The 26,328-nt window shown below is 37.0% G+C and overlaps 2 protein-coding genes across 3 annotated transcripts in view; one reads left to right on the forward strand and one right to left on the reverse strand.

The window, feature by feature from the left end:
• Window positions 1–12,975, reverse strand: part of LOC109053226 (trinucleotide repeat-containing gene 6B protein-like) — a 34,875-nt gene extending 21,900 nt beyond the window's left edge. Inside the window, exons 1-4 of the mRNA XM_042735356.1 lie at window positions 12,695–12,975; window positions 11,488–11,575; window positions 6,860–6,881; window positions 3,373–3,723 (exon numbers count right to left, since the gene is read on the reverse strand). Coding sequence (XP_042591290.1) covers window positions 3,373–3,723; window positions 6,860–6,881; window positions 11,488–11,544 — 430 coding nt within the window. The 5' untranslated portion in view covers window positions 11,545–11,575; window positions 12,695–12,975. The remainder of the gene's footprint in view (window positions 1–3,372; window positions 3,724–6,859; window positions 6,882–11,487; window positions 11,576–12,694) is intronic.
• On the forward strand, window positions 11,850–16,393 carry si:ch211-141o9.10 (probable endonuclease 4). Of its 2 annotated transcripts, none has more exons than XM_042735357.1 (8): window positions 11,850–11,990; window positions 13,736–13,919; window positions 13,992–14,201; window positions 14,379–14,558; window positions 14,678–14,809; window positions 15,501–15,605; window positions 16,028–16,157; window positions 16,249–16,393. In XM_042735357.1, the coding sequence occupies exons 1-8, from the start codon at window positions 11,865–11,867 to the stop codon at window positions 16,316–16,318; spliced, it is 1,137 nt and encodes a 378-aa protein (XP_042591291.1). In that variant the 5' UTR covers window positions 11,850–11,864; the 3' UTR covers window positions 16,319–16,393. The 2 variants fall into 2 exon arrangements, with proteins under 2 accessions (XP_042591291.1, XP_042591292.1); XM_042735358.1 differs by having other exon boundaries at window positions 11,920–12,267.
• Window positions 16,394–26,328: the final 9,935 nt, after the last annotated feature.

Here is a 26,328-nt window from a genome sequence, read left to right on the forward strand (position 1 = left end):
GGGGTTCTATTGTTTTTTTTTTATTTTTATTATTATCAGTGAATATTATAATTGTATTACTACTTTTACATAATTTACTTAATTATTGAATTTCACAGAAAAGATTAGTTTATTTTGTGGATATAAAGAACTGTATTACTTATTATTAATTATTAAATTATTAAAGTATTACATAGGGTAATGATTTATTAATTTTTAAGTATTTGGGATTTTATGAACAAGTCGAAAATGTGCTGAATGTTTCATTTCATCCAAGTGAAATTAGCAAAGCAGTTAGACTGAATTTACACTCGTTTTAAATGCGGAGTTTGTTTGCACAAAAGTTGACACAGGTTGTGCACGTGCGTCAAGCCTCGTCCATGTTGCCAGATGCGCTCATGGAGACGTGCTATGCAGAGCTGCGCGAGAGTATAAACGAGCATTACGAGACAGGCTGCGCGCGTGCGGCAAGTGTAACGTTAAACGGCTCCTCCGTGAGACGCGGCAGAGAGGAGCGAGTATGAGAAGCATAGTGTGCGGTCTTCTGAATAGGGAATAGCGAACATGCATTATAAACTTCTTTCAAATTAGAATCTGTTGGAGAGATAAAATGTGCAAGATAATGTTCATGTACTAATAAAAACATCCAAGAATAAATCTTTTATTCTCCAGTACTGAAAGCAGAACAGATAAGGGAGCTCTTGGTATGTGTTGTGACACAGCTTTTGCAAATTAACATAACCTTTTTTTTTTGTTTGATATGCCATTTCGAAGCCGAAATAATCTCATATTAGGCTTCATAAGTTTTTCTTTAGTATTAATTTGCCTAAGTATAGATCTGACCCTGTAGACGCCATAATTACACACACACACACACACACACACACACACACACTCTCTCCCATTTTCTTTTTCTTTTCTTTTTTTAATTGTGGGCGTTTATGCAGTTTGTTAGAGCAGAGCTGATTGGGGAGAACGGAGGTGTGCTCACTCTATTGATTAGTAAGACTGCCACTCAGTCATGCATGTGCTCTGGAACAGAGTAATATCTAGGGATCGACCGATATGCATTTTTCAGGGCCGATGCCGATACCGATTATTACAGATCAAGGAGACCGATAACCGATATTTTGAACCGATATGTGTCTTGTGTAAAAACGAAAATTAATGTCAAAATTAAGAATAAAAAGGCCTCTGACAAAGACTCTCTTTAAATTATTTTAACACATCTTTAATTCTGAGAACTGTTCATAATAACAACATTAATATTAATAATAACAACAAACATAAAAAGTGCTGGGACCATCCATCAGCAGCATTCTGTAAACTAAGTACAACTTGCATCCAGCAGCAGCATCCTATAAACAAAGTAAGACTTAAAGCAAATTTAAACAGCAACAAATGAACAAATAATGGAAAATAAATGTAATCTCTATATATATGTATATGTGTGTGTGTGTGTGTGTGTGTTATATTTAGCATTTTATTTGCAACCCAGAATTGCATTAAAATCACACACAACCCATATTGTAAGAGTTTTTTTTTTGATGTGTAAAATGTTTGTTTGACTGTTTATCACGGCGATACAAACTAGGAAGTATACAGGACAGCGTCATCCAGAAACGTGCAATGTGATATTATTGACAATTTACGTTTTTAGCATAGGGTTATTAGCAGGGTGCGATTTGTGAAATAAACAAAGGGGGGGATGCTTTTGAAAAATTTTATGAAATGTTTTTTAATACGACGGAAATTGTATTTAGTGTGATCTCAGTTTAATAAAACAAAAACATTGTAAGCCTACGTTAGGCCTATTAATTGTAATGATTTAATGTCCACGGTTATTCAAACAACAAATTACATCGAGAAAGCGAGCAAAGAACACAACGGAGCTTTCGGAACTCCGAATCAGTTAAACCATTGCGTCGCAAAATGATTCACTGTTTCGATGCGCTTCAATCGGATCGCGTATCGCGAATCATTTGATTCAGATCTGGACGTCAGAGCGGGTTTGCATGATGTTTTTATCCCCACCGGGATAAAATTATTCAAAAGTTATTCAGCAGAGGCAGGGATGCATAGACCAGAAGGGGGGGAAATCCCCCCATCCCCCCCGGCAAATCGCACCCTGGTTATTAGTCAAATGAGAGAGCGCGGCTGAGGAGATAACTAAATCAGGAATAGGGAGCTCGCGTCGCGTCAGGGCGTCAGAGCTCGCGCTTGATGCCCTTTCAGCTCTTCAAAATTGCATAATGGTAATTCTGAATCTGTATGATAAATTATTTTGCAATCATATTAGAATAAAGCAACATTTCTCCAAATATGCGCAATTTATTTGACTAAGAGCCCTAACGGAACGGACGCTGTTCAGTGAAGCTATGTGAACAACACACTATAAAAAACCGCAGCAGACGTGAGTGAATTCATTCGTGTTGATAATCTATTCACAATATAACGTTAAGTTGGCCGAATGGTGAGAGAAGTAGGTTTTAGTTTCACTATCTCAGCACTGATGTGATGATCCGTTAGAGGCATATCACTGCAATGACGGACATTGACCGGGAATTCACGGTATAATAACTGAACGGGGCTTGTCATCATAAATCGATTATATTTAGGTGTTTTGCAACTTCAGTGTAGTGATTTATTGCAACTTCAGGAACGTTTACTGCATTCTTACCTTCGAGAGATAACTTATTGATGTGTGATGATGATCACTGAAGCAGCTCCTGTGATTTCGGTGTGAGAGCGGAACATTTTCCAGCCGCGCCAGCCGTATTGATTGGCCAGGCTCGTGACCATAGACAGTAACTATGACTCGTGACTCCCAACAAATCAGACGGACGATGGGCGGGGCTTAGTCTAGGCCACAGAGCAGTGCGCTCTGACTGAGGTGGCTGGATCAGTGCCAGATCGCGCATTTCAAAATAAAATGGTTTTATCGGCAAATCGGTTTTGAAAATGGCCGATGCCGATAACAATAAAAATGCTTAATATCGGCGCCGATAATCGGCCACGCCGATAATCGGTCGACCCCTAGTAATATTGCGTCCTCATCACAGGCTTTGCGATCAGCAAAATCGCAACGTCTCAAAACGCGATTGCGATTCGATTTCGATTAATCGCACAGCCCTAATACAGGACACTATGAGTATTCTAAAATTTGATGCAGAGTTGTACAATACCTTGCATTGTGTTTGAAGCTGAGCAACATTTACATCATTTATTAACATTTACATTTTAAAAAGACAAGTTACTGTTTTAGTCTAACTGAAATCAAACCTGTATAATGCATGTGAAGAACTTGTTTGTGATCTCTTTCCCATATTTCTCTAATTAAAAACAAAGTTTCACTTTTTCCGTTAGTCAAATGATTCAGTTGATGATTCTTACCTGAGGCAGAAGCCACTGTTTCATTGGGGCTGTCTCCCCCGCTGTTTCCTCCCCCCAGCAGCATGGAGGACAGTGGTGGCTGGCCCCTCTTCAGTAGCACTTTATGGTCCTGCTGGCAACGGAATCGAGGGGGCACTTCACGGGGCATGTAGCGCTGAGAATTCTGTGTGCCGGGTGAGGGCGTTCCGTTGGCCACCGCCGGCCGCTTAGCATTGTTCCCACCCTGAGGGAGGGCGCCAGCAGCCGGGGTGGCAGCGGATGGGGTTGAAGAGGGGACGGGGCCAGGGCTGGGGGAAGCTGAGTTGGGGGTGGCAGGAGACTGTGCAGATGGAGGCTTGGTCAATTCTGGCACTGTGTAGTGGAAAATTTAGGAGCAAATGAGAGCAGAACTGCAGAAAAGCTACATTCAGGTAAAAGAAAGAATAAATAGATTACGCACATTAACACACCTTTTCATGTGCCTGTCAACACAATGACACACTATCTTTGTAACTTTCAGGATATCAGTAGGGCTGAATTTATTCCTCGAGTCCCTTAAGTAACTTGATTAAAAAAAATAATAATTGAGGCAAACAATTTGCCTCGAGGCTTCGTTTAGTCCATTTACTGTAACTATACATGGAACACTGGGTTCTCCCCGGACCATTATCACTGACGCACAAACCGATAAATGCTGGACATATTTAAGACCGCACATCAATATATGGTGGCTAATTATGATGTCCCTAAGTTAACATTAGCTATGTTTTGTGAAAGAATAAGCGCCATTCATGTTGTTTCATTCTCTCTCTAGGGCTGGGCGATATAGCGAACGATATGATCATGCACATCTTGTCAGTAAAGCCGGTGATTACCGCTAAATTGCCATCACCTGCTTTCAAATGGAGCGGCATTTAATAGACAGAGCCGTAGATCACTGACAAGCTACACGATATCGTGTTTATTATCGCAGATGAATCACCTTCGATAATGAACGTGATATTGCGTAGCTTGTGCAGGTGATGGCGATTTAGCGGTAATCAGGGAACCGACTTTACCGATGAAATGCGCATGACTATCGCATGCGATATATCGCCCAGCCCTATCTCTCTCTATGAAACACACACAGACAAACTGCCCATACAGTTATGCATAAAAATACCACAAAAATTTGTTAATTTTAAAAAAAGGAGTGCCAGTTTTCACCTATTCAGCATGATTACAAATGTTGTATTGTGTTTATGTTAGTGTTTATTAAACAAGAAGTTAATATTAAGAGACTTACGTTTTAGACACCGTACTACCTGTTTTTGTTCTATGTCGCCACCAAAAAATAATTCTAACCACAGCCACAGTACTGTTTTGCGTCTCTGAGCAACATGACTGTGTTTCATTCCTAAATGAATCAACCGTTTAAATGATTGAGTTCAATCGCAATGAATCACTTATTAACAGTGACTTGCTGCCACCTACTGGTGGTTTTAATTTCACATTTAAAGCATCTTTTAATTTTTTAAGTAACTGTAAATATCAGTATTCAATGTTTTAGGTTTAAAATAACAAAACAGTGTATAAATAAGCCTTCATCTAAATGCCTCTTCAGATGCAGCTTCTGTGTTTCCTCTGCATTGTAGGACTAGCCCAAATATCATTTTTTGAGCTTCGAAGCTCCGGTATATTCAAAGCTTCATAAGGAGGGGGCTGAACATATTCTACTCTCAACACCGTGTCTACACCAGATGCCAGCACTGCGACAAAATACTACAGAACCTATAATGCTGTCTACCATGGATGCTGCGCAGCGTGGTGCAACAAATTATGGGCTTATATGCTTCGAGAACGGACACTGCACTAGTGATACAAAAACACACAGGTCTTTTTAGAGGAATAGTTTTAATATAGACAAATTATTATTAGGCTGGGCTACTGTACGTTTTATTATGACTGCCATATTTGCAAGTATTTTCCAAGCAAATTAAGTGCACGTTTTTATCAAGTGCAAAATAACATGCCGGATAAAAGGAGCTCGTTTCTTTTACACCAACAATATACTATAGGCGTACTACCTACAGAACTGGGGTGATTTTTTAAACTAGATGTCCTGTTGTGGTAGGCCAGTTTCAAATCATATCTGGCACAGTGCCTTTGTCTTGTCCTCACTCAATTTAAAGTGCTCCCACACAGCTAAGGTCTTCAGCATTTTTGTCTTTCCTTCCAGATGAACTGAATCATTACGTTCACTCGTGGGCGATTCATATTCAAGCGTGAATGAAAACCGTTTCACGGCGGATGCCAGGTGTTTGAAAAAAGAAAAAAAAGAAAAAAAAAGAAAAAATTGACAATCGAATGCCAACCCACCGAATGAATAGTCGAATAATCAAATATTCTGGTCCAGCCCTACTGCATTGTAAAGATGAACTTTGTTGATACTGATTTCATTTGTTTGGTAACAGCCCTGATGTCTTATTATTCTAACCGACTGATTAAAATGTAAGAATTTGACTCAAATGATGCACACTTTTACAAAATAATGGCTTTATAAAGGTAAAAAAGCCCATAAAATGTAAAAATCTATTTAAACTTACTGGAAAATAATTGATTTCTATCACTGCTGTGAACTGACCAGCACAAAGAATATGAAGGATATCAAAAACAAGTTTTACACACACACACACACACACACACACACACACAAGTACATAGAGAAACATTTAAGAGGGTTTATTCTCCAAATAACTCTAATTTCATGTTGCAGAAAAACGTGTTTAGAAATTGTGTATGGACTCTTGTTCTTGTTCCAAGGCACCTTCCTGTCCAATGATTTTTGCCTCTTACAAAAGCCACAAAGCCTTCCAATAAGACAGCAAAGGCTTCTGTCATGTTTGAGCTTTGATTAGGCTGAAACTTGAAAGTTAAGTTGCACGACATAAATGCAATATTTAGGTATTGTTATTATTTATTATCAGTTTTGATTTATGCCTTAGCTTTAGTTTGTAAAGGTTTTGCTTACCTTTTTTAAAGTAATGTGAAATTTATTTTTATATTTCTTGTTGTATGCCTTAGTTTTAGACTGTAATGATTACCTTTTTTAAATGTGAAATTTATTTTTGTATTTTTATTTATTTTATTTTTTATTTATATTTTATTGATATTTGTATTTTGAATGTAATTTGGCAATTAAATGCATTAAATGGGTATAGTTTTTACAGTTATTAATGTATGCAATTTCAGCAATAAACATTTTCATTTTTCTATAAAGAAAACGAATTAAGAGACCTATTTTATTTTCTCTTGTATATTTAGTATTGCTCTTTAATAAAGAAAAATTACTTCTTATTCGATTACTCAATTAATCGATGGAATAATTGCTAGAATACTCGATTATTGAAATAATCGATAGCTACAGCCCTAGATATCAGCAGATAGTACAAAAAGGAAAGACGAAAAACACAATTAAAAATGCAAAAACTATTATAAAACACTTCACAAGACAACAGATTGTAGTTACCTTTATTTTTTTGCTCTGCAACCTGAAACAAGGAAAAAAATAGTCAGTATGGATATTTAAAATTACTCAAAGTACAGAATAATGTTTGCTAGGACAATGCCTGAGTTTTATTCCCCCATAGATTTGTGCCATGCATGACTTGTTCCCGTCGCTTCATATAACCCAGATTGCACATCCGATGGCAGATGGAGTTTTCAGACGACGACTTTGATACCTTTTATGAACCTTGACACTCTTATTTACTTGGTAGTCTATGGAACAGTCACAGGCCTCCCGGTTTTCATCCAAAATATCTTAAATTGTGTACCAAGGATGAACTGAGCTTTTACGGGTTTGGAACGACATGGGGGTAAGTGATTAATGACAATTTTCATTTTAGGGTGGAGTATCCCTTTAAGGAAACTTGTCTCGTCTCCCGAGGCCACAGGAGGGCACAATGAGTAAAATAATGCAGTGCATTTAAATTGTAAACATAAGGAAGTAACTCTATAAATACCGTGCATTACGTCTAAATTAATTCATAAAAATCAAAAATAATTTCATAAATTGCATAAACTATGAACATAACAGCATCATGTATTTATGCATTGCTTAATACAAACCGAATCGCCCATCACACAGATTGCATTTAAAAAACTTACAAGACGCAGTCAAAAGGAATAAACCTCCACAAATGTGTGACGTGTTTTCTAAAAGTTTAAACCGTTTTAACTCTTCATGGCTTTCTATACATATCTTGCGTGAGATGCAAGTGCAGCGGTCTATCTGTCTAAAAAATGCGCTGAATATGCGTTCTGTGTGAATGGCTTGGTTTTGGTTTTAACCTAATCAAGATCTTCTCCGCATTGAGCTTCTATATTTCTCTAAAATTTTAAACGAATAACACAGCAGCGGTGCATCTCGTGGGCTAGACTAACAAAACATTAAAATGCAACAACGTCACTTACAACATCACCGCATCTCGTGCGGCACTGATGACAGTCCCTGACACACACCTAACATTTAAATGCAAACGTTTATTTTTAATTCAACTAATATTCATTCTTTATTCACAATCTCCTCATCACAGGCAGGCACAGCACTCAATTCAGCATGTTCTTGTTTGTGTGTGCTTTCTGCGTCACTCATAGCACGTTCCTATATCGTGCACTATATCAAACATTTTTTATACCGTTATCGAAGGTGTACCGTCGATAAATATCAATACCGTTTTATCGCCCAGGCCTAGTCTACCCACAGCAAAAGAACGAGAAAAACACAGACAATGGCTAAGCAAAAAAATTCTAGAAAAATAGAACAAGATGACAAACCACTTTATATCCAATATTACTTTTAGTATCTCTAGTTCTAAAATAACACTTTGACAAACTAGTAACAGTGGCTTGGATGTCTTTCAGAATATTAAAGGGGTCATCTTGGTGCATAAAGAAGATCTGTAAAGTTGCAAAGACTAAATTCTCAAACCTCAAATTCTCAAAAAAGAGACTTAATAAAAGTTCAGAGTCAACCACACCCACCTAAAATGGCTGGTTCTAATACGCCCCCACGATTATGTCACTATGTGGGAAGATTTGCATAACGCCACACAAATGTTCACGCAAAGAAATAAGGCATAACTTTGATTCTTGCTTTTGCCGCCGGTGCCATGTTGAGGAGATGCTGTTTCATTATGAAATCGAAAATACTTTGTTTGGCCTTCCAAAAGAGGACACAACTAGAAATCAGTGGTTAAGTTGTATTTACAACACTGTTCCATAGGGCTGCACAATATATCGAAATGATTGAAATATCGCAAATGTAAATATCGCAATATGCATATTGCAAGGGCATGCGATATCTGAATAATTTTAATAATAGGCTACTTAAAACATTGCAAAATGTCAAAATTTCAGTTCGATGCATATAGCAGAGAATAGCTAGACGTTAAAAAAAAGAGTTAAGTGCAATAAGTTGCAGAAAACTACTCTTGCTGTCTGACTCGCACCTGAAGTGCACGCACAAGCCACATCTTGCACAGCGTCTCTTCAGTACTACCACACACATGCAAAGCGCACGGATACACAAAGAGAGAGACACGTTTCAGACGAAGCACAAACACTGAGCTGATTCATCTTTCGTGTCTTCTCCTCATGTTTGAACAGACACATACACACAGAATTGTCAATAGTAACCGTCTCGACGATTGTTCTTGGAAACGCAGACAGTTATGTTTTAAATGAATGTAAACAGCTGAGAAATAAATCGGATGTGTATCATTATACTGGATCCGTGCTGTCGGTTTTAAAGGGACAGCAGCCTATAAATACCTGCTGCTGAATATGTTACTAATGTTAATCAAACAACAAAACAGCTATAACAAAGATTAATCTAAATTTAATTCATACAGTGAACACAATACAGTGTTATTTTACACTTAATCATTAAATTTCTGTACCTGAATACAACTGTTTATTTTATTTATGCTTTTAAATTGTACTTTATTTTTCTTTCTTTTTTTTTTTTTTACTGTCTGTTCACTTGCCTTTAATCATGTTTGAACTTTCTCAGACTATAGTTTTTTTGTGGTATATGAAGAAGTATTTAAAGTGTATGGAAAGCAAAGTTGCAATGATATGAAATTAGTGTCATTTTTTTGTTTGTATGTTTACACTTATGTTAAAATGACATTTTCTGATTTGTGACATTACTTTTTATGTAATACTGTTGGTCACTTTCAGAAGTTATAATGATTCTTTCTTTTCCAGGAAAGGAAGTGAAACAAATTGGTTACATAATTTTCATTTTTAAATATTTTAAAATATAATTGAAATTGATTTTACACACTTTAATCAATATTGTATCGCATATCGCATTTAACAAGGTATCGCATATCGCATTTTCTTCAATATTGCACAGCCCTACTGTTCCAGAACAGTTCAACCCAAATATTTAGTGTGCAGTACATTTTATGGAGGACTGTTTCCTGATCCTGGGAGAGAAGACTACAATGCCAGCTGTTCTGACCGAGCGGCAACCTCCCGCTCTCTCTCGTGAAGCCAATGAGGAAGTGAATAAAACTGCAATTCATCGACTGGCTGCTTGAGTTTAATGAGTTTTCTTGTTTGTGTCTTGTCTCTGGCCAATCAGATCACACCTCTCTTATCAGACCGATGAGCTTTGAATAAAACAACGCGTTTCAGAAAGGCAGGGCATAGAGGAGAAACAATAATGTACAGGATGTGGAAAATAATGTGTTTTTTGAACCTTAAACCACATAAACACAATTACACCAAATACACAAAATAATGTTATTTTTAGCAACATCATATGACCCATTTAACAAGATGCTAAATCAATAATACACACATAAGCCGAAAAAGTGACTCCAGAATGCACACCTGCTAGGGTTGGGTGATGTCTACAAATTTGGCATCGGACCACGTCTACAATGATAAATCATGATGGACAATGACATTGGCGGGGTGGGGTTGGGTCTGGATGGGGGATCGGTTGTGCCTGAAGCGTGAATTATAAGAGAAAACAACTAACGATTACTAACACCGTGTCTACACTAAATGCAAGCAGCACGACAAAATACTATAGAACCATTGATCTATAATAGAGATTCATAAGGGCCTCTCGCACCGCAGGAACCTTTTCATAGTACAAGAACTAATTGTGGAACCACCGACTTTTTGGCATTTTCGCACCGCCGGAACTGGGTACGATTTCCAAACACATACGAAAACGCCCTCACCCACCATGATTTAAAAAGCCGTGTACACATGCTGTAAACATTGTGTCAACTTATTTCGCAAGTATGGAGAACAGCGATAGATGGACGAACACTGAAGTGCAGGCACTTGTAGCAAATGTAGCACTGTCAGTTGTCGTTGGAGAATCTTAGTCCTCCTTTCCGTTCTTTCAATCGCTTTACATATACATTGAAGTTCCATGTCCATTATTGTAAAACCCGCGAGACACAACAAAAACACAGCTCCGATCACAACGTCCCCCATCCTCCTGTTGTAAACGTTGTTCTTCTTTGTTTTTTGTTGTTGAACGCCGTGCACAAATGAAGTCACTGTCGACCGGCTTACGTCACTTCCTAGTACACACTGTCGGTGCAAATGCAACCCTTTAAATGGTACTGGGAAATAGTTTGCGAAAACTCATCCCAGTAGTTTAGTACCGTACATTTAGTTCTGGAACTAAAGCGGTGCGAAAGGCCCTATATAGAGATCAGTCAATAGAACTCATTATAATCAGTGACGCTGTCTACACTGGATGCGGTGCGACACCACAAATCCCCCGAAAGTAAACTGCTGCTGTGTTCTACTTATGACTTGCTGACACAAATTTTAAATGATTTTCAACAGTCACGTTTTATATGCAATTCCAAATCTCGAAAGTGAAAGTGAAACTAAAAAGTGCATTCAAAAAAAAGGGCGGGGTGGGGGGGGGGTGATCCCGATGCCAGCTGAACACCGTGATGTCTATCAGCCATCGGCAATGGACGATGGCATCATCTATCGGCCCAACCCTAACACCTACTTTGTAGCCGCATGTATTACCACAACAGGATGTGCATTCATTTACTATAATTTAACAGTCCAACATAATTAAATCATACCTAATATAACAATTACCTTCTGTGAGGTTTCCCGTTTCCTTTTATCTTCCTTTTTCCTTTTCTTGTCTTCCATGAACTGCTGTTCCCTTTCCTGATGCTCCTTTCTACAAAAATCATTAATTACTGTTTAAAAAAAACAATTTTTGTCAAAACAAACATGCTGAACTGAAAAAGCTTCTCAAAAATATATATAGGCCTATTTTTTGTCTATGTAAGCACAATCAAATATCTGAAAAAAACAGTTTCGTTGAGTATCACCTTCAACCAGTCCAGTTGGCTGTTACCAAACCAAATGCTTAAGTGCGGGAACAAACACATTATCACTAAATCACAAATCACTGGTATGCTGTTTTAGGCTCAGCCTGAGTTTGCATATGCCATGCATTAAAAGGGATGCCGATTAAAATCAAACATGATCTTCATAATGGGAGAAACTCCTGCTGCTATCCGTCTGTGAGCCTGCAGTTGGCAGGGCAGAGTTGTCGGACAGGGGCTCCCTTCACCCGCCCATTTCCTCCGGTGCAGTATTTGATATGATATTAACGTTACATACATTCCATACGTCAGCTATTCGAACGATTCGTGCAAAAACAAGTATCAAAACGAATTTAACGGCAAAAACTTCGTATGTCGTATGCTTTTGTGGTCCTGCCAAACTCGGAACACGTTACCGAGTTAGCTAGTTTGTTAGCAAGATAAAACCGACACATACGAAACGTAAATTTCAGGTAGTTTTGTTAATTCCCGTCAGAAGCCGCCGGCTATTTGCATACGGATCACAAGAAAAATCAAAAGGGTAAGCAACTGTCAAAACCAGACATGCATAACGCATTTGGTCAGATATTGGAAGCAGTAGCGAGCCAGGACTATAAATCGAGGATACACTGCTTACCAAATCATAAAGCCACCTCATATTTGTTTACATCTAATGCCAACATTGTCTAGATTAATTAGTAAGGTACTAAATACGCACGGGTATGTTTTTACGATCGACCGGCGGAAAGCTAAACTTGCTTTCCAGACCAGACAGATGCTAACTAGCTGGCTAGCTAACGTTAGTTAAACTAGCAACCGAGCTAGTGGCTAACAGATGTCGACGAGGAAAAACTGTATCACGCATAAACGCTTTCACGCTACTGCGGTTTTTCAAATGCATGCGACTGTCAATAGTAATAAACAACATGTTATATAATTTTCTCTTTAAAACAAAGGTCTTAACTTACCTCAGGAATTACATCCACCGCAGCTAGTCTTCTAGCTACAGCTAAAGTGCTTAAGTGCGAATTTCTGGGGTTTGAGGCAACGTGAAATACAACACTCCATCAAAATCTAGTAGCTAGTCATGAAAACACTCCTTCTATAGTCTTTAAATATGAAATACGATAATGTAAACGAATGAGACGGAATCTATGTTTAAAGCGATGTGAATTCAGTTGGTTGTCGGTCGGCCATCTTACTGCTCGGTGTGAATGTGTTGTGTGTCTGGACAGATCTGACGGAAGGGGGGCAGCCGAGGGAGATTTTTGACCTTCAATATTAAAAGTCCAGTAACTCTTTAATTGGCAGTTTCTATAATAATAAAAAAATTAACCGTTTATTTTGAAGTCTAGCACTTTTTGCATGGTTGTTCATTGCGCATAAAGTACACAAGGCACATAATTTTCATGCATCATGCATGGCTACCTTCGTCTATTTACCTTTTTTTTGTTGCAAAAACATCCATTTGATGCGGTACAATAAAAAAAAAATTAAGTACAACAGATTTACAAGCACATTTAAAAAAATAGATTTTTATTTTGACATTGTAATAAAAATATTAAAGACAAAAAGAAAAAAATACTTATTTAATCTTTTGCCTACCCACTGTATAAAACTGTCCACTGTATAAAACAATCATGATTAATTCATGGTTTCCAGTCATGTTTTATAACGCAGAATGAAACAATAATAAGGCCACAATCAGTGTTGTTGGTTTTTTTTTTTTTTTTTGGTTTTTTTAGACTTTTATTTCAGCTGATTTTTATGCTCTTGTGGTGTCTTGGGGGTCCCTGGATCCAAGTTTCAGCATCATTTTAAGCATAAAATGTTGTTTGAAATATGATTTTAGTGCACTTTAAATATCTGAGTTAAAAAAACGCAAACCAAGTTTTGGTACATCATTAGTAATGTTTTCATCAGTACAGATTACATTGTTTTCATGAGTATAGTTTATTTTCCATAGTGTTCAACAAGAATGTTTAACCACATGTTTATTCTTGACTCAGAAAAATATGGCCCCAAGAAAAAAAGGCGAGAAGAAAGGGAATACAGAGGAGGTTATGGAAACAAAGGAGCCACAACATTCTGGTGCAGGACCATCAGATGGCAGCAGCAGAGAAGAAAAAACGTCACGGAAAAGGAAGATAAAGCCAAAGAAAAAATACATAGGTGCTCACGTCTCAATATCAGGTGAGCATACAAGCTTTTTTTCTAAATACGGTGTTTGTGCTGAACGCATATCAATTTTAAAAATATTCTTAGGAGGAATATGGAAGGCAGTCGAATCAAGTGTGGCCATAGGAGGTCATGCTTTTGCCCTTTTCTTGGGCTCCCAGCGCTCCTGGACGAGACCAGCCCTTGATACAGCAGCTGCAGTTAAATTTCAAGAAGCCTGTGCTCAACATGGCTTTGATCCGATACACATCCTTCCACATGGATCTTATTTGATGAACTGCGGTTCCCCCAAAGAAGGTTTGTGCGCTGACTGTACCCAATGTGTGGTTCTGTGCATGCGCCAAATACTGAAGCCACATATTCAAAAACAGCTCAGTTGATTAATCAATTTTCAGTCCTATAATAAGTACTCTAGGCTGCATATGTTTTGTATATAAGACTGTATGTCAGATGACTCTGCGTTTTTTAATCCAGACGTGTTCAGTAAGAGCCAGACCATGCTTGTGGATGAACTGAGTCGCTGCAGTGCACTGGGCCTCAGCCAGTTTAACTTTCACCCTGGAGCTTCTCTAGACTCCACCCCTGAGAAATGCATGGAGAAAATTGCCCAAGCTATTAACCACGCACACCAGCAAACCCCTGCTGTCATTACAGGTCAACTATACAATCCTGATGATTTCTAGAGAATGTGCAATTGTGCACATGCTTTCTGGTAAATTTAGCTGGATAATGTTCTTTCTTTCTTTCTCTTGTGCTTAATTTTCCTTCAATAGTACTTGAGAACATGAGTGGTCAGGGCAGCACTATAGGTGGACAGTACAGTGAACTGAGAAGTATAATAGACCGGGTACGAGACAAGACACGTGTTGGGGTGTGTCTGGACACTTGCCATGCTTTTGCAGCAGGTATGATACGAAGTCCCATCGATATAGCTACAAATTATTTGGGAAAAGATATATTACATCAGATATTTTACATAAACAATGTTTACATGTTCACAAGAAAAAATAATAGCTGAATTCCTAAAAATGACCCCGTTCAAAAGTTTACATATACTTGATTTTCAATACTGTGTCTATCAATTTTGTCAAAATCATCCAGGTCCTGCAAATTCTTTGGTTTCCTAGCATCCTTTGCATATTTGAACTCTTCCCAGCAGTGACTGTATGATTTTGAAATCCATTTTTTTTACACTAATGACAGCTGATGGACTCATATGCAACTACTACAAAAGGTTTAAACATTCACTGATGCTCCAGTAGAAAAAGTGATGCGTTAAGAGCCAGGGGTGAAAACCTTTGAGCATGACGAAGATGTGTGCATTTTTCTTAATTTGTTGAAATATTCTATTTTTTCCGTTTAGTACTGCCCTTCAGAAGTTACAGAAGATGTTGTTTCCCAGAAGACAAAAAAAATAAAATAAAATACAAGTTCAATTTACCCTGATCTTCAAATTAAAAAGTTTTCACGCATCATGTTTCCCTCTTGAGCATTTGCATATGAGTCCTTCACTTGTCATCTGTGTGACCTCTTATTTTGGTAAAATAATAAAAATATATATATATTTGGGATTTGAGATGATTCTCTTCTGTATAGGCTACGACATTTCACCACCTGGAGGGGTGAAGAATATACTTGATGAGTTTGATAGTGTGGTCGGGTTGCAATATTTGAGAGCCATTCACTTAAATGACTCCAAAGGTATGCAACTCATTTGAACTTATCAATATAGAGTGCTGCTGGAATTTGTAGGCCAAACCCAGAAACAAGTTAGCACTTTAGGATGTTCCCCTCCCCCTTTTTTAATAGGTTTTTGATTAAATGCCTGAAATAAGGTCTGTGGTTAACACAAACTCAATATATTTTCACATTTCTACATCATGAAATAAATCAGTAATGCACCCCTATGATTTTTTAAGGTAAAGCCAACAGAAAAATCCTATTGGATTTTTGTCGAGGAGAACTTCTTGGTTGGCCTACAAACATAAAAAGTCTTCACCACAGCACTCTATTGCTGTAATTGTTTGTGGAGTGACTTAATTTATATATAAGTTTAGCTATATATACAATATTTAAGTAGTTTTGTTACTTCTTTTGAGATTGCGTAATTTTTCTTTAAAAAGGAAAATTAGGCTGCCATCTGGACCGCCATGAAGACATTGGATGTGGCCAAATAGGCATTACTGCTTTCCGAGAAATTGTTAATGAGCCTCGACTGGATAATATCCCTCTGATTCTAGAAACACCTGGTCGGTAAGTTTCAGGTTGGATAAACAACATTTTGTTGTAAATTAAATAAAAAGGCACCACTGACATGCATTTAATCTGCATCCTCTCTTTATAGACCAGGTTTTGAGTATGCCGAACAGATAGAGCTCCTTTACTCCCTTTGTGAAAAAAAGACGAAGAATTGAACATCTGCTTGGTGCCAGCTTCCATGGTGGAGTTATTATTGGTGAAGCATAATAAAGGCTGCATCTTTAATTATCGAGCATTTTTAATGAGCTTATCTTTATTGCTGTTCAAATACTGATTTATTTTTATTTTTGGTCACAGATGTGTTTATGACAAAGTTTCATTTTTTTTCTGTTAATTAAATAAGTGATTTAATTTAGAGTATTTTAAACATTTCATAAGACTACATTTTGACCATAAGAGGGAGCCAGAAGCCAGAATATGGACACATATGTCAGAAGCTGCAACTGTAAGCCTGTTCATTACGCGGCATGATTTTTCAATGTTGTACATATTTTGCTCATTCTCCCTCATATCTTTCTTGTAAGTTAGAGGGAACTACTTTAATTTGTTGACCAGTTGCTGAGTCCCACCTCAGTACAGAGGGTACAGCTCTGCACATTCACAGCCCATCATTAGCTGGACCACACAAGAATACCACATGCAGTCTTGCAAGAACACATTTTTAGTAAAGCTGCCATCTGTAAGTATGAAAATGCCATTAATGTGATGACATTGGCAACGGTAGGATTTTGGGAAGTTTAACATGCCAACGCCTATAGAAGTTGTTTTAGACTTTTAAAGTAGCAGTAGGAAGGATGTGAATTTCAAAGTGTGAATTTATACAGGAAGACAGAAATGCCTTGCACTGGAATCTGCTACTCCTGTGCCAGCCAACAAGAAATATCATTCAGGGAGATAATAAACCACAGGGCATAGCAGAGGTTTTGAAACATAATCATAAGAAGTATGTGAATGAATATGTATTCATATCTAATGTTTTGGCCCTGTTCTGTGTTGTTTTGGTTCCTCTTTGTTTCATCCAGACGATAACTGGAACACATGTGGCACGAAAAATGTTTCCAGGTCTCATTTTTACCACATAGGCTTTACCTGAAATGAACTTGGCATTGTTAAAGTTAATTAATAGAGCCTGAGGTTTAAAACTCAGAGTCTGTTATACTTAGTGTTAAATACTCGATTCTATATAAAAAGGGCTATAATGTTCTGTAATACCTCATTTTTTAGACATGCACAATTCAGCTTATGTTAAAAACAGCTAAAGACAAAGTCAAAGAAGAACAAACTGTTTCGAGGCTGCAGGACTCCTGCTAAGCAAGGGTTGGGCCTTCACATAATATCAGATGTTACTGTTTGAACAGTAGTTTACCCCATGTTGCACATTTGTTAAGATCTGTCAGAACAAATATTTCACATGTTGGCTGTGTGAAATGAACAGCACAGTTTCTGAGTGTCCTTAAGAACTGCAAATGCCAATGTTTTGGTAAGCGCATGTAACATCAGGCTTAGCAAAGCCTCAAATCAACAGACTGAGAGCCTTGTGAGCCAGATGACGCAGTGCCAGATCATGAGCAAAATCCACGGACCACACAGACCTTTTCTGCTGAGTTTCTCACAAAGCACAAACCAACTGCAATTTCTCTAATTTAGTTTTAGTGTAATGTTTGTCAGCACGAAAAGACAAATGTAAGGTTTATTCATATTTATGTCGAACCACATGAATGTGCAGCCTTTTTGACTTGCATTCTTCAGCAAACACATTTAATGAGGTAACCATTTAATGGTGCAGTTAGTGAAATGGCTGTATATGGCTTTGACTGCGTCTCCGCTGCTGATCCTTACCAAGGAATTTTCCGGAGTGGTGGCTGGGCATAGAGCCACAGAGCGACAGGACTTCACACACAGCGGCCCAGCGGCCACAGGCTCCAGCCTGGTCCTCCAAGAGTCCTGTTGCTCCGGTAACCACATAACAACCATATAGTCTGTGCCTGCCAGTGAATATTTATTTTCCTGAAATTTAGCTGAATGATGCAGATGGATATTTTGATGCAGTGCTAATGAGATGATAGATCTGTAATAGACTTGAGACTCAAACTCTGTCAACCTTTTAAATTTGGGGTGCTTGTATATCAAATTCATTAAACATTCAATAAAGGGATAGTTCACCCAAAAATGAAAATTTGATGTTTATCTGCTTACCCCCAGGGCATCCAAGATGTAGGTGACTTTGTTTCTTCAGTAGAACACAAATTATGATTTTTAACTCCAGCCGTTGCAGTCTCTCAGCTGTATAATACATGGCAATGGTAACAAAATCTATGAGAGTTAAAAAAACATGCACAGACAAATCCAAATTAAACCCTGTGGCTTGTGACATTGATGTGTAAAGATACAAAATGATCAGTCTGTGCAAGAAACTGAACAGTATTTATATAGTTTTTTACTTCTGATTCACGCAATGTCCGATCTGTTAGAACTCTTATGAACGGGCATTCACAGCAGCAGGCACCTGAGGCATCTTCTTCTTCTTCTTGCTTTATGGTGGATCGCAGACTTATACATGCATTACCGCCACATATCTCTCAAATGGAATATTGACACTCCTAATTGAGATTGTAGATAGAGTGTCAATAATTTCGTAATTTTTTTACTCTCATTGATTTTGTTACCATTGCCATGCATTATACGGCCTAAAAATCATAATTTATGTTCTTGGATGCCCTGGGGGTAAGCAGATAAACATAAATTTTACATTTTTAAGTGAACTATCCCTTTAAGCTATTGTGTGGTCCCCTGTTCTTTTTATTTATTTATTTTACTTTTTTGTGCACAAATCCCCATTGCGTTAAAATGATTTGAGCAGTAGGAATTTACACCTGAAAAGACTAAATCATATGAAAGTCAATCTTAGATTACTTCTAAGCAAAGCAAAATACTGAGTGTTAACTTTCCCCCAATTTTTTTTTACTTTTGAACACATCTATTCTCACTACAGTAATGTACAGAGAAAAATAAATAATTAATTTATCCATCACACTAGCTTGCACTTTAAAATGCTACTACTGTATAAAAACACAAATGACTAAAAGTGCCACGCTTTATGCCCTCCTTGACACACTCTACCATTAAGATCCCACCCTTACCACAAGTGTAATTACACTGAGATATGTGCACACACTTCAAATGCACAGGCGAAAGGATCCAAGAGAAACAGACTGGAAACCCCAAGTTTGCTCAGACAGACACAAACATTTATTGGCAATACACACACACTGACTATGCTAACTGCAAAAAAAAAAAAACGACGGATACATGCAACACAATGGTCCATTTGTTTGTTTTAGGAAGCGTACACTTTCATGTGTTTTTCTTTTACTATGTGTCTAGTCTTTGTCAAAGGCCAAAGGTAAAGATTTCAGATCTTTTAAAGCGTGTGTGTGTGTGTGCACGAGTGGAGACAAGCAAGGTGTGGACACACAAACACACAGAGGGGTCAGAGGTCAGACTACAACATTCCTCACAGCTCTGGACACACACTCTCACACACACACACACTAGACCTGTGTTTTTGTCCTTGGACATACTCTAAAAACAGGCTAAACACACACACACAGTTATATAAGCTGTCCTCCTCTAAGTGTTATCACATCAATCAGACAGATTCAGGATTAGGGAATGGGATGACATTTTCCATGAGATCCACAGCAGTCTTTTCATATCACATACAAACAGGGCTCTTAATAGTGCTTGTAGACTGGTAAAAGAGAAAAAGTATAGTTTTGAATCAGCTACTTTGGCATCAGGGGACTAATTTAAGTCACTAAAGTTGATTCTGACACTATGGGCATCTATGTGTGTGTGTGTGTGTGTGTGTGTGTGTGTGTGTGTGTGTGTGTGTTTCTTGCTAGCTGAGGTCCAGCCTCACAATTGCCTATTGTCTGGGCCGAGTCACACTTCCTGACAGGGCAGAATTCACGGAAGCAGGGACATAGTCCAAACAAATTCTTAGGGCTACACCTCCACCCCGGTTTCATCGCACCCGCTATTCCAAGGAGCTGTGTGCCAAGAAAAGGCATGTTCCCAACAGGATGTTAATTAGCGTCAAGCTCCTCGGGAAAGGTGGGGGGAAGCAGGTGGAGTCAGGAATATGACTGGCTTCTCGTGTACTTACTGAAAAAAATATGGATGTGTTTATCCTAATTATGTGTTCATTTAGTCTGTAAGGTCATAAAGATGCTTTGTCTTTAGTTTCTAGGTTAATTTTAAATGCTAAAAATTCTCTAATAGTCCCCGACCCACACATTGAACACCCCATCCTCCATCCAACCCGACACCCACCCACAAGAAAAAAACGCTTTCCTTTTCAGACGGCAACATCTGGCTTTCATAATCCAAGTCAATGCTCCTTTCCAGCTACTAATGGACTTTAAATAGGAGATCTGACCACTGGGATCTGTGTCTGTGCCTTGGCGCAACAATTAAACAAATATTTGCTTTTAGGGGAAAATTGGATGGAGAAATATAAGAAAAATATGTTAGAATTTGTGAGCATGACATGTAATGGCAGATGCTTGTGTAATTGAGAGTTTCTGAACCCCTCCATTGTTCTTGTCAGTCACTTAATATCCATGCACACACAGTATCCCACATAGTGTATTCTCCAGAAATGGAAAGGAAGGTGCAGATCAGGAAACAAACCATTAAAACAAGACAAGACAAGAGTAACGTTCGGCAAGTTAATCATTCACTACATGGATTCCAAAATCCTAAATTTAAAGCTCCAAAATAACAAAAAGACATTGAACACGTTCTCATCTTCTTGGTGACTTAGAGATGGAAACTTCAGTTATACTAACTCAAATCTATTTAGTCTGATCAAGAAAAAGAAACTTCACAAGCTCAATCAAAACAAACCTTATGTGGTTTGCAGTTTGATTAAAATCTGATTTTCACACGTAAGAAAAAAAACATACTTTTTGACATAAAAAGTAATAATTATGAGAGAAAAGTTGAAATGAGATATTATGAGATACTAAGTCATAATTAAAAGATAAAAACTCAAACTTATGACATACAAAGTTTTAATTATGAGATACTAAGTCATAATTAAAAGATAAAAATTTAACTTATAGGGAAAAAGCCAAAATTATTAAATAAAAACATAAAAACTAACATTTAAAAAAAAATTAATAATTAAAAACTGTAAATTTTTATCTCACAATTTTGAGTTTTTATGTCATAGTTATGACTTTCATGACATAATACATCATTGTAATTATGTCATAATTATGATATTATAATAATGACTTTTAATTTCATAATTCTGACATTTATTGGCTACTTTGACTTCAGGTGACTGTTTTAAGTCGCTAAAGTTGATTCTGACACTAAACCTTTTCACATGCCACCTTTTCCCATTTTTTCCTCTGAATATGTTCAGATTTCAGACTGTATTCATGAAAAACATAAACAATGGTAAAATATATATTGCTAAAGTCTCCCACAGTGAACTTACGTAAGTTTGCGTTATCACTATAATAAACAAGGACACGCTAAACAAAAGCGAATGCAGTCCCCCCCAAAAAAAGATCTGGCCATATCTTGTAGTTTAAACAGCTGATCTAAAAAATGGATTTTAGGATTTTTTTATTTACTTACTTGACCAAATTGGAAACTTCTGTATAACAAAATATAAAATGGATTGCTCTTTAGTAAGGTTTATATAACTAACTTGCACTCTCAGAAAAAAAGGTACAAAAGCTGTCACTGGTGTAGAAACGCTTTCAAGAGGTACATCTTTGTACCTTATTTAGAGACATATTAGTACTTTTTGAAAGGCTACAACAGCAGCGACAACTTTTGTAACATTTTTTAAAGTGTGTAGAGTATAGAAAATATTACCAAAAAGCAGATGATACTTGAATTGGATTTGTCCTTGAAAGACTTGAATTGGACACTACCTCAGAGAATTATAAACATGCCTGTCATTGCCTAACAGCATAGAGCCGAGAAAGAGCAAGACTGTGTTGCTTTGTAGGACTGAAGGAATTTTATTTCACACCCAGACAGGAGTAGTCTAACTAAATAGGTCACTACACTTTTGGTTTTCTGTTTTTCTAAGTTTACTATGTGGATTAAATAGTTTAAACATTTTAAAAAAAAATGAAACGCTGACAGAGTTTAAATCCTTGGCAGGCTTTGTAACCTATGTGAAAGTAATTTCCTGAGGAGACATCTTTTTTCACTGGGAAAAATGTATCCTGTTTTACTGGCCCCCTTTCCTCAGCCTCCATCTCCCTTCCTCTACCCCCACTATTTTAAAAGTGCTCTTGATCCTTATCCCTTACACTGCATTATCCACCTGTTTCTTGAAACCTGAAACATCTGTTTTCTAGTGATATCACTGTCTGTCTTGTCTTTCAAATGCATATTTGTAGGATTTAACCAAAGCCCTGTTACACTGATCCAGCCAGATAACATTATTGACATCTAATGGCCTAATGGTATTTTGCCGTAAGCAAAAAACACAGTTCCAGTCACACTGACAAAACACTGGACAAAGTGATCCACCCATGTGAGAACACAAATGTGTCTACCTAAAGGAATAGTTCACCTAAAATGTACTCACCCTCAGGCCATCAATGATGTAGATAAGTTTGTTTCTTCATCAGAACATTGTTGTGGATTATTATTATGATTTTAACAGCTGTTTGGACTCTCATTTTGACGGCACCCATTCACTGCAGAGGATCCACTGGTGAGTAATTGATGTAATTTTCTCTACATTTATTCTGATTAAGAAACTAACTCACCTTGGATAGCCTGGGGGCAAGTAAATTCTCAGCAAATGTTAATTTTGGGGTTAACTATTCCCTTAAGGACATGCCCTGCAGAATCTCTGTGGATTGGGGTAATTAGTCTCTCATCAAGCTCTCATCATGGAAAATACAGGATGATCAGTATCACTACAAAGAGATGATGGCCCCTAGACTAAACAGAGAAGAGTGATATTGTAAAAGAAGCGGATGCAAGAAGGCACACTTTTAAAACAGTGCAACTCAAGAACAGGATGAGACTGAAGTGAGTTTTGAGTACAAACATGTCTGAAGTCAAAAAGGAAATAAACCAAAAGCCCAAAGCAGAAAATAACTCAACGCACAGGAGAGCGGAAACTCTGATAACATTAGACTTGCAACAATGTGTACACTACACTCAATTACAAGCTTATCTTACATTTCTTAATAATCACCTCACTATCAAGAATAAGCATCAAGTGTGGGAAAGAAAGAATCACATTGTTTTCTCAAAGGCATTTGTCATCATCAGATCATGTGTGAAAATAACTCAGCGCATGTTTAAATGCCTTTGTGGACTGTTTGAAGCTTTTGAAGCGAAAGAAGATATTCCGAACTTCAACACTCGCTATTTGTTAACCATGAGTTCATTACGAGGTAGCATACGTAGAGAAAAGCCAGCCGTAGGACATCGCTCAAATCTGAGCTCCGTAAACATTGCCACGATAAGCTAAGAATTCTCTGCTGGATCCGTTCCCTTTTTGGAACTGATCTCAAGACAGGAATCACAGTTAACGGGTCTGAACACCAGCAGTTTCTACACAATCATGGGAGACTGCAGAAAGAACGCAGGAAGACAAAACACATGGATATGGTAGACACAAATAGCTATGTATTTCTTTGAATTTACTTTTTTTTTTATTGGAAGAGTTATGTAAGGCTGTACAGACAAAAAGCTTTAAGACATGGGACAGGATTGGTGCAATGAGGATTGTTTTATAGTTTATACACTTTACAATTAGTGCATTAACATTATTTTTTTTTTTACCGTATTTATTTGTTTTTATGTTAATAAAATACAACTGCTTATTGTTAGTTCAAGTAAGCTTGTCCATTAAATAATATTAACAGATACATTTTATTTTAATCATGTGTTACCTTAAGTGTTCAAATTTATATTTTTACATTAATAAATACTTTAGAAGTATTTGAATTTTTAAAAAATAAAACCTTAAAGTGTTACCATTTTGTTATTATTTTGAATTAGCTTTTATTTTTAGATTTCATTTGAATCCTTTCTTTTAAAAAGTAAGTTTTAATGTGCTTTTGTCATTTTTATTAGTTTTTAATTTAATGTTTAATTAAAAATAAAATAGCTATTTTTGTTCAGTTTATTTTTATTTGAGTTTTAGATTTAGTTTTTATTTCCAGTTCTTCATTTTAGTGCTTCGGCTTAAACTTCAGTTTCATTTAGTTGCCCATGCAATTTTTTCATTTTTGTTTACATTTCACAACTGAACACTTATATTATTTATATTCTATAAATGCTTTAACAGTATCTGGAAATGTTTAATAAAGTGTGTTTTTTGTTTCATTATTGCATTTGTATTATACAATATAATAATAATAATAAAGTCTATTGGACTTATGTGAAAAGAAGAGGAGGGAAATGGGGGGAAACAGATTGAGAGAGAGACTTAAGGTAAAAAGGAAAAGACAGACTGTTTTTCTGACAAAAAGGGGAGAGAAAAAAAACTAAAATTATATCCCTGCCTCCCTTTTGGGACCAGCATCTGAAAAGTATCCAAAGGCTCCATGTTATTCACAGCAAATAGCTGGCATGCTTGAGCAGAGGGGATTGTTTACTCTAGGAAGAGCAAGATAGAGCAGCTGATGGGACAATGAAGGAGCAGAGAGAAAAACAGAGAATAAAGATGAAAAGATAGAAAAGATCAGACAAATAGACAGACAAAAACACATTTATAATCCATGATGACTATAGAAACTTCATCTCCCCAAATGGCCTTTTTTTTTTTTACCAATCCATATTTCATTTCAAACAGCAGCAGCAGTGTTTTTGAATGGATCAGCGTGTTTTCCAGGCTATTTTCCCTCTCAATAGAGGGACTGTACTGAATCACAATCAATTTCCAACTGATGCTCATGCATAGCTCTTGGATACAAACTGCAGGACTCTCATTGATCTACTGATCTGCTTACATCAACAACACTGCTCTGGGTTATGAATTATTTTGACCCAGTGGTGACACCAACATTAAAGCCATCTAGACTTTGATCACAGGCTTTTTGTAGTTTATGCAATCCCTGCTGAAAGCAAACATCCTCAAACAGGGTTGCATTATTTACATTTGAAAACGGAAGACTTTATAATTACAATTCCTGAGCACAACACATGCTTCGATAAAAAAAACGCACGGATACTTAAAATGGAATCTTGTTGCTGAGCTGAACAATTCACCTTTAAAATGTATTTTTCTATAACTATTTAACGTTTTATTACTAAATTAATTACTAAATTAATACTGTTAGTTATTGCTGTTACTTATTCTAATTAATGATGTATTATTATGACCAGTGTTGGGCAGTAAATAGTTACTAGTAATACATTACAGTACTAATTACTAATAAAATTTAAGTAATAATATTACAGTTACCATACAAAATAATGACTAGTTACTTTTTTTATCACAATCGCTAATGATTTGAAATTCAAAAATTCAGTCATCCCTATCAGTTTTCAAAATCATTGACACCAACGCAGGAAGCTAGATTCATCGGAAGATGGAGAAGGCCACATCATAGCAGCTGGAAATATAGCCATTATTTTAATTTTGTAGGAAGAAAGGATGACATAAACATCAATGTCATATGTAAATAGTGCAATGGTACTAAGACTTTGTCTACTGCGAATCCCAACATGTTTGGTTGGTTCTACCTGCTTGAGCCCTGTTGTATATTTCATATTGTTGCTTTATTAAGTAACAGAAGTTGTTTAAAATATTGTGGCTTGTCATACCAGTTTGAGCCAGATGTACTCTTCATTTGTCTGTAACGTTCATGGATTCTGTTGTATTGTGGCTTGTCATACCAGTTTGAGCCAAATGTACTCTTCATTTATCTGTAACGTTCATGGATTCCAAAATTACTGTTGGCTGGAAGTAATGTAATAATATTACTTTTCAAAGAAGTAACCAGTAATGAGTAATATATTAAATATTTTAAGTTACTAGCCCAATGCCGATTATGACTATAATGTATTATATGTTTGAAAATCATCTCGGTTATGTATGTAACCACGGTTCCCTGAACTGGTGTGACAAATGTCTGAAGCCCTGTACCATCCCACCAATCCT

The sequence above is a fragment of the Cyprinus carpio genome, chromosome B12 (assembly GCF_018340385.1).
Source record: "Cyprinus carpio isolate SPL01 chromosome B12, ASM1834038v1, whole genome shotgun sequence".
NCBI lineage: Eukaryota > Metazoa > Chordata > Actinopteri > Cypriniformes > Cyprinidae > Cyprinus > Cyprinus carpio.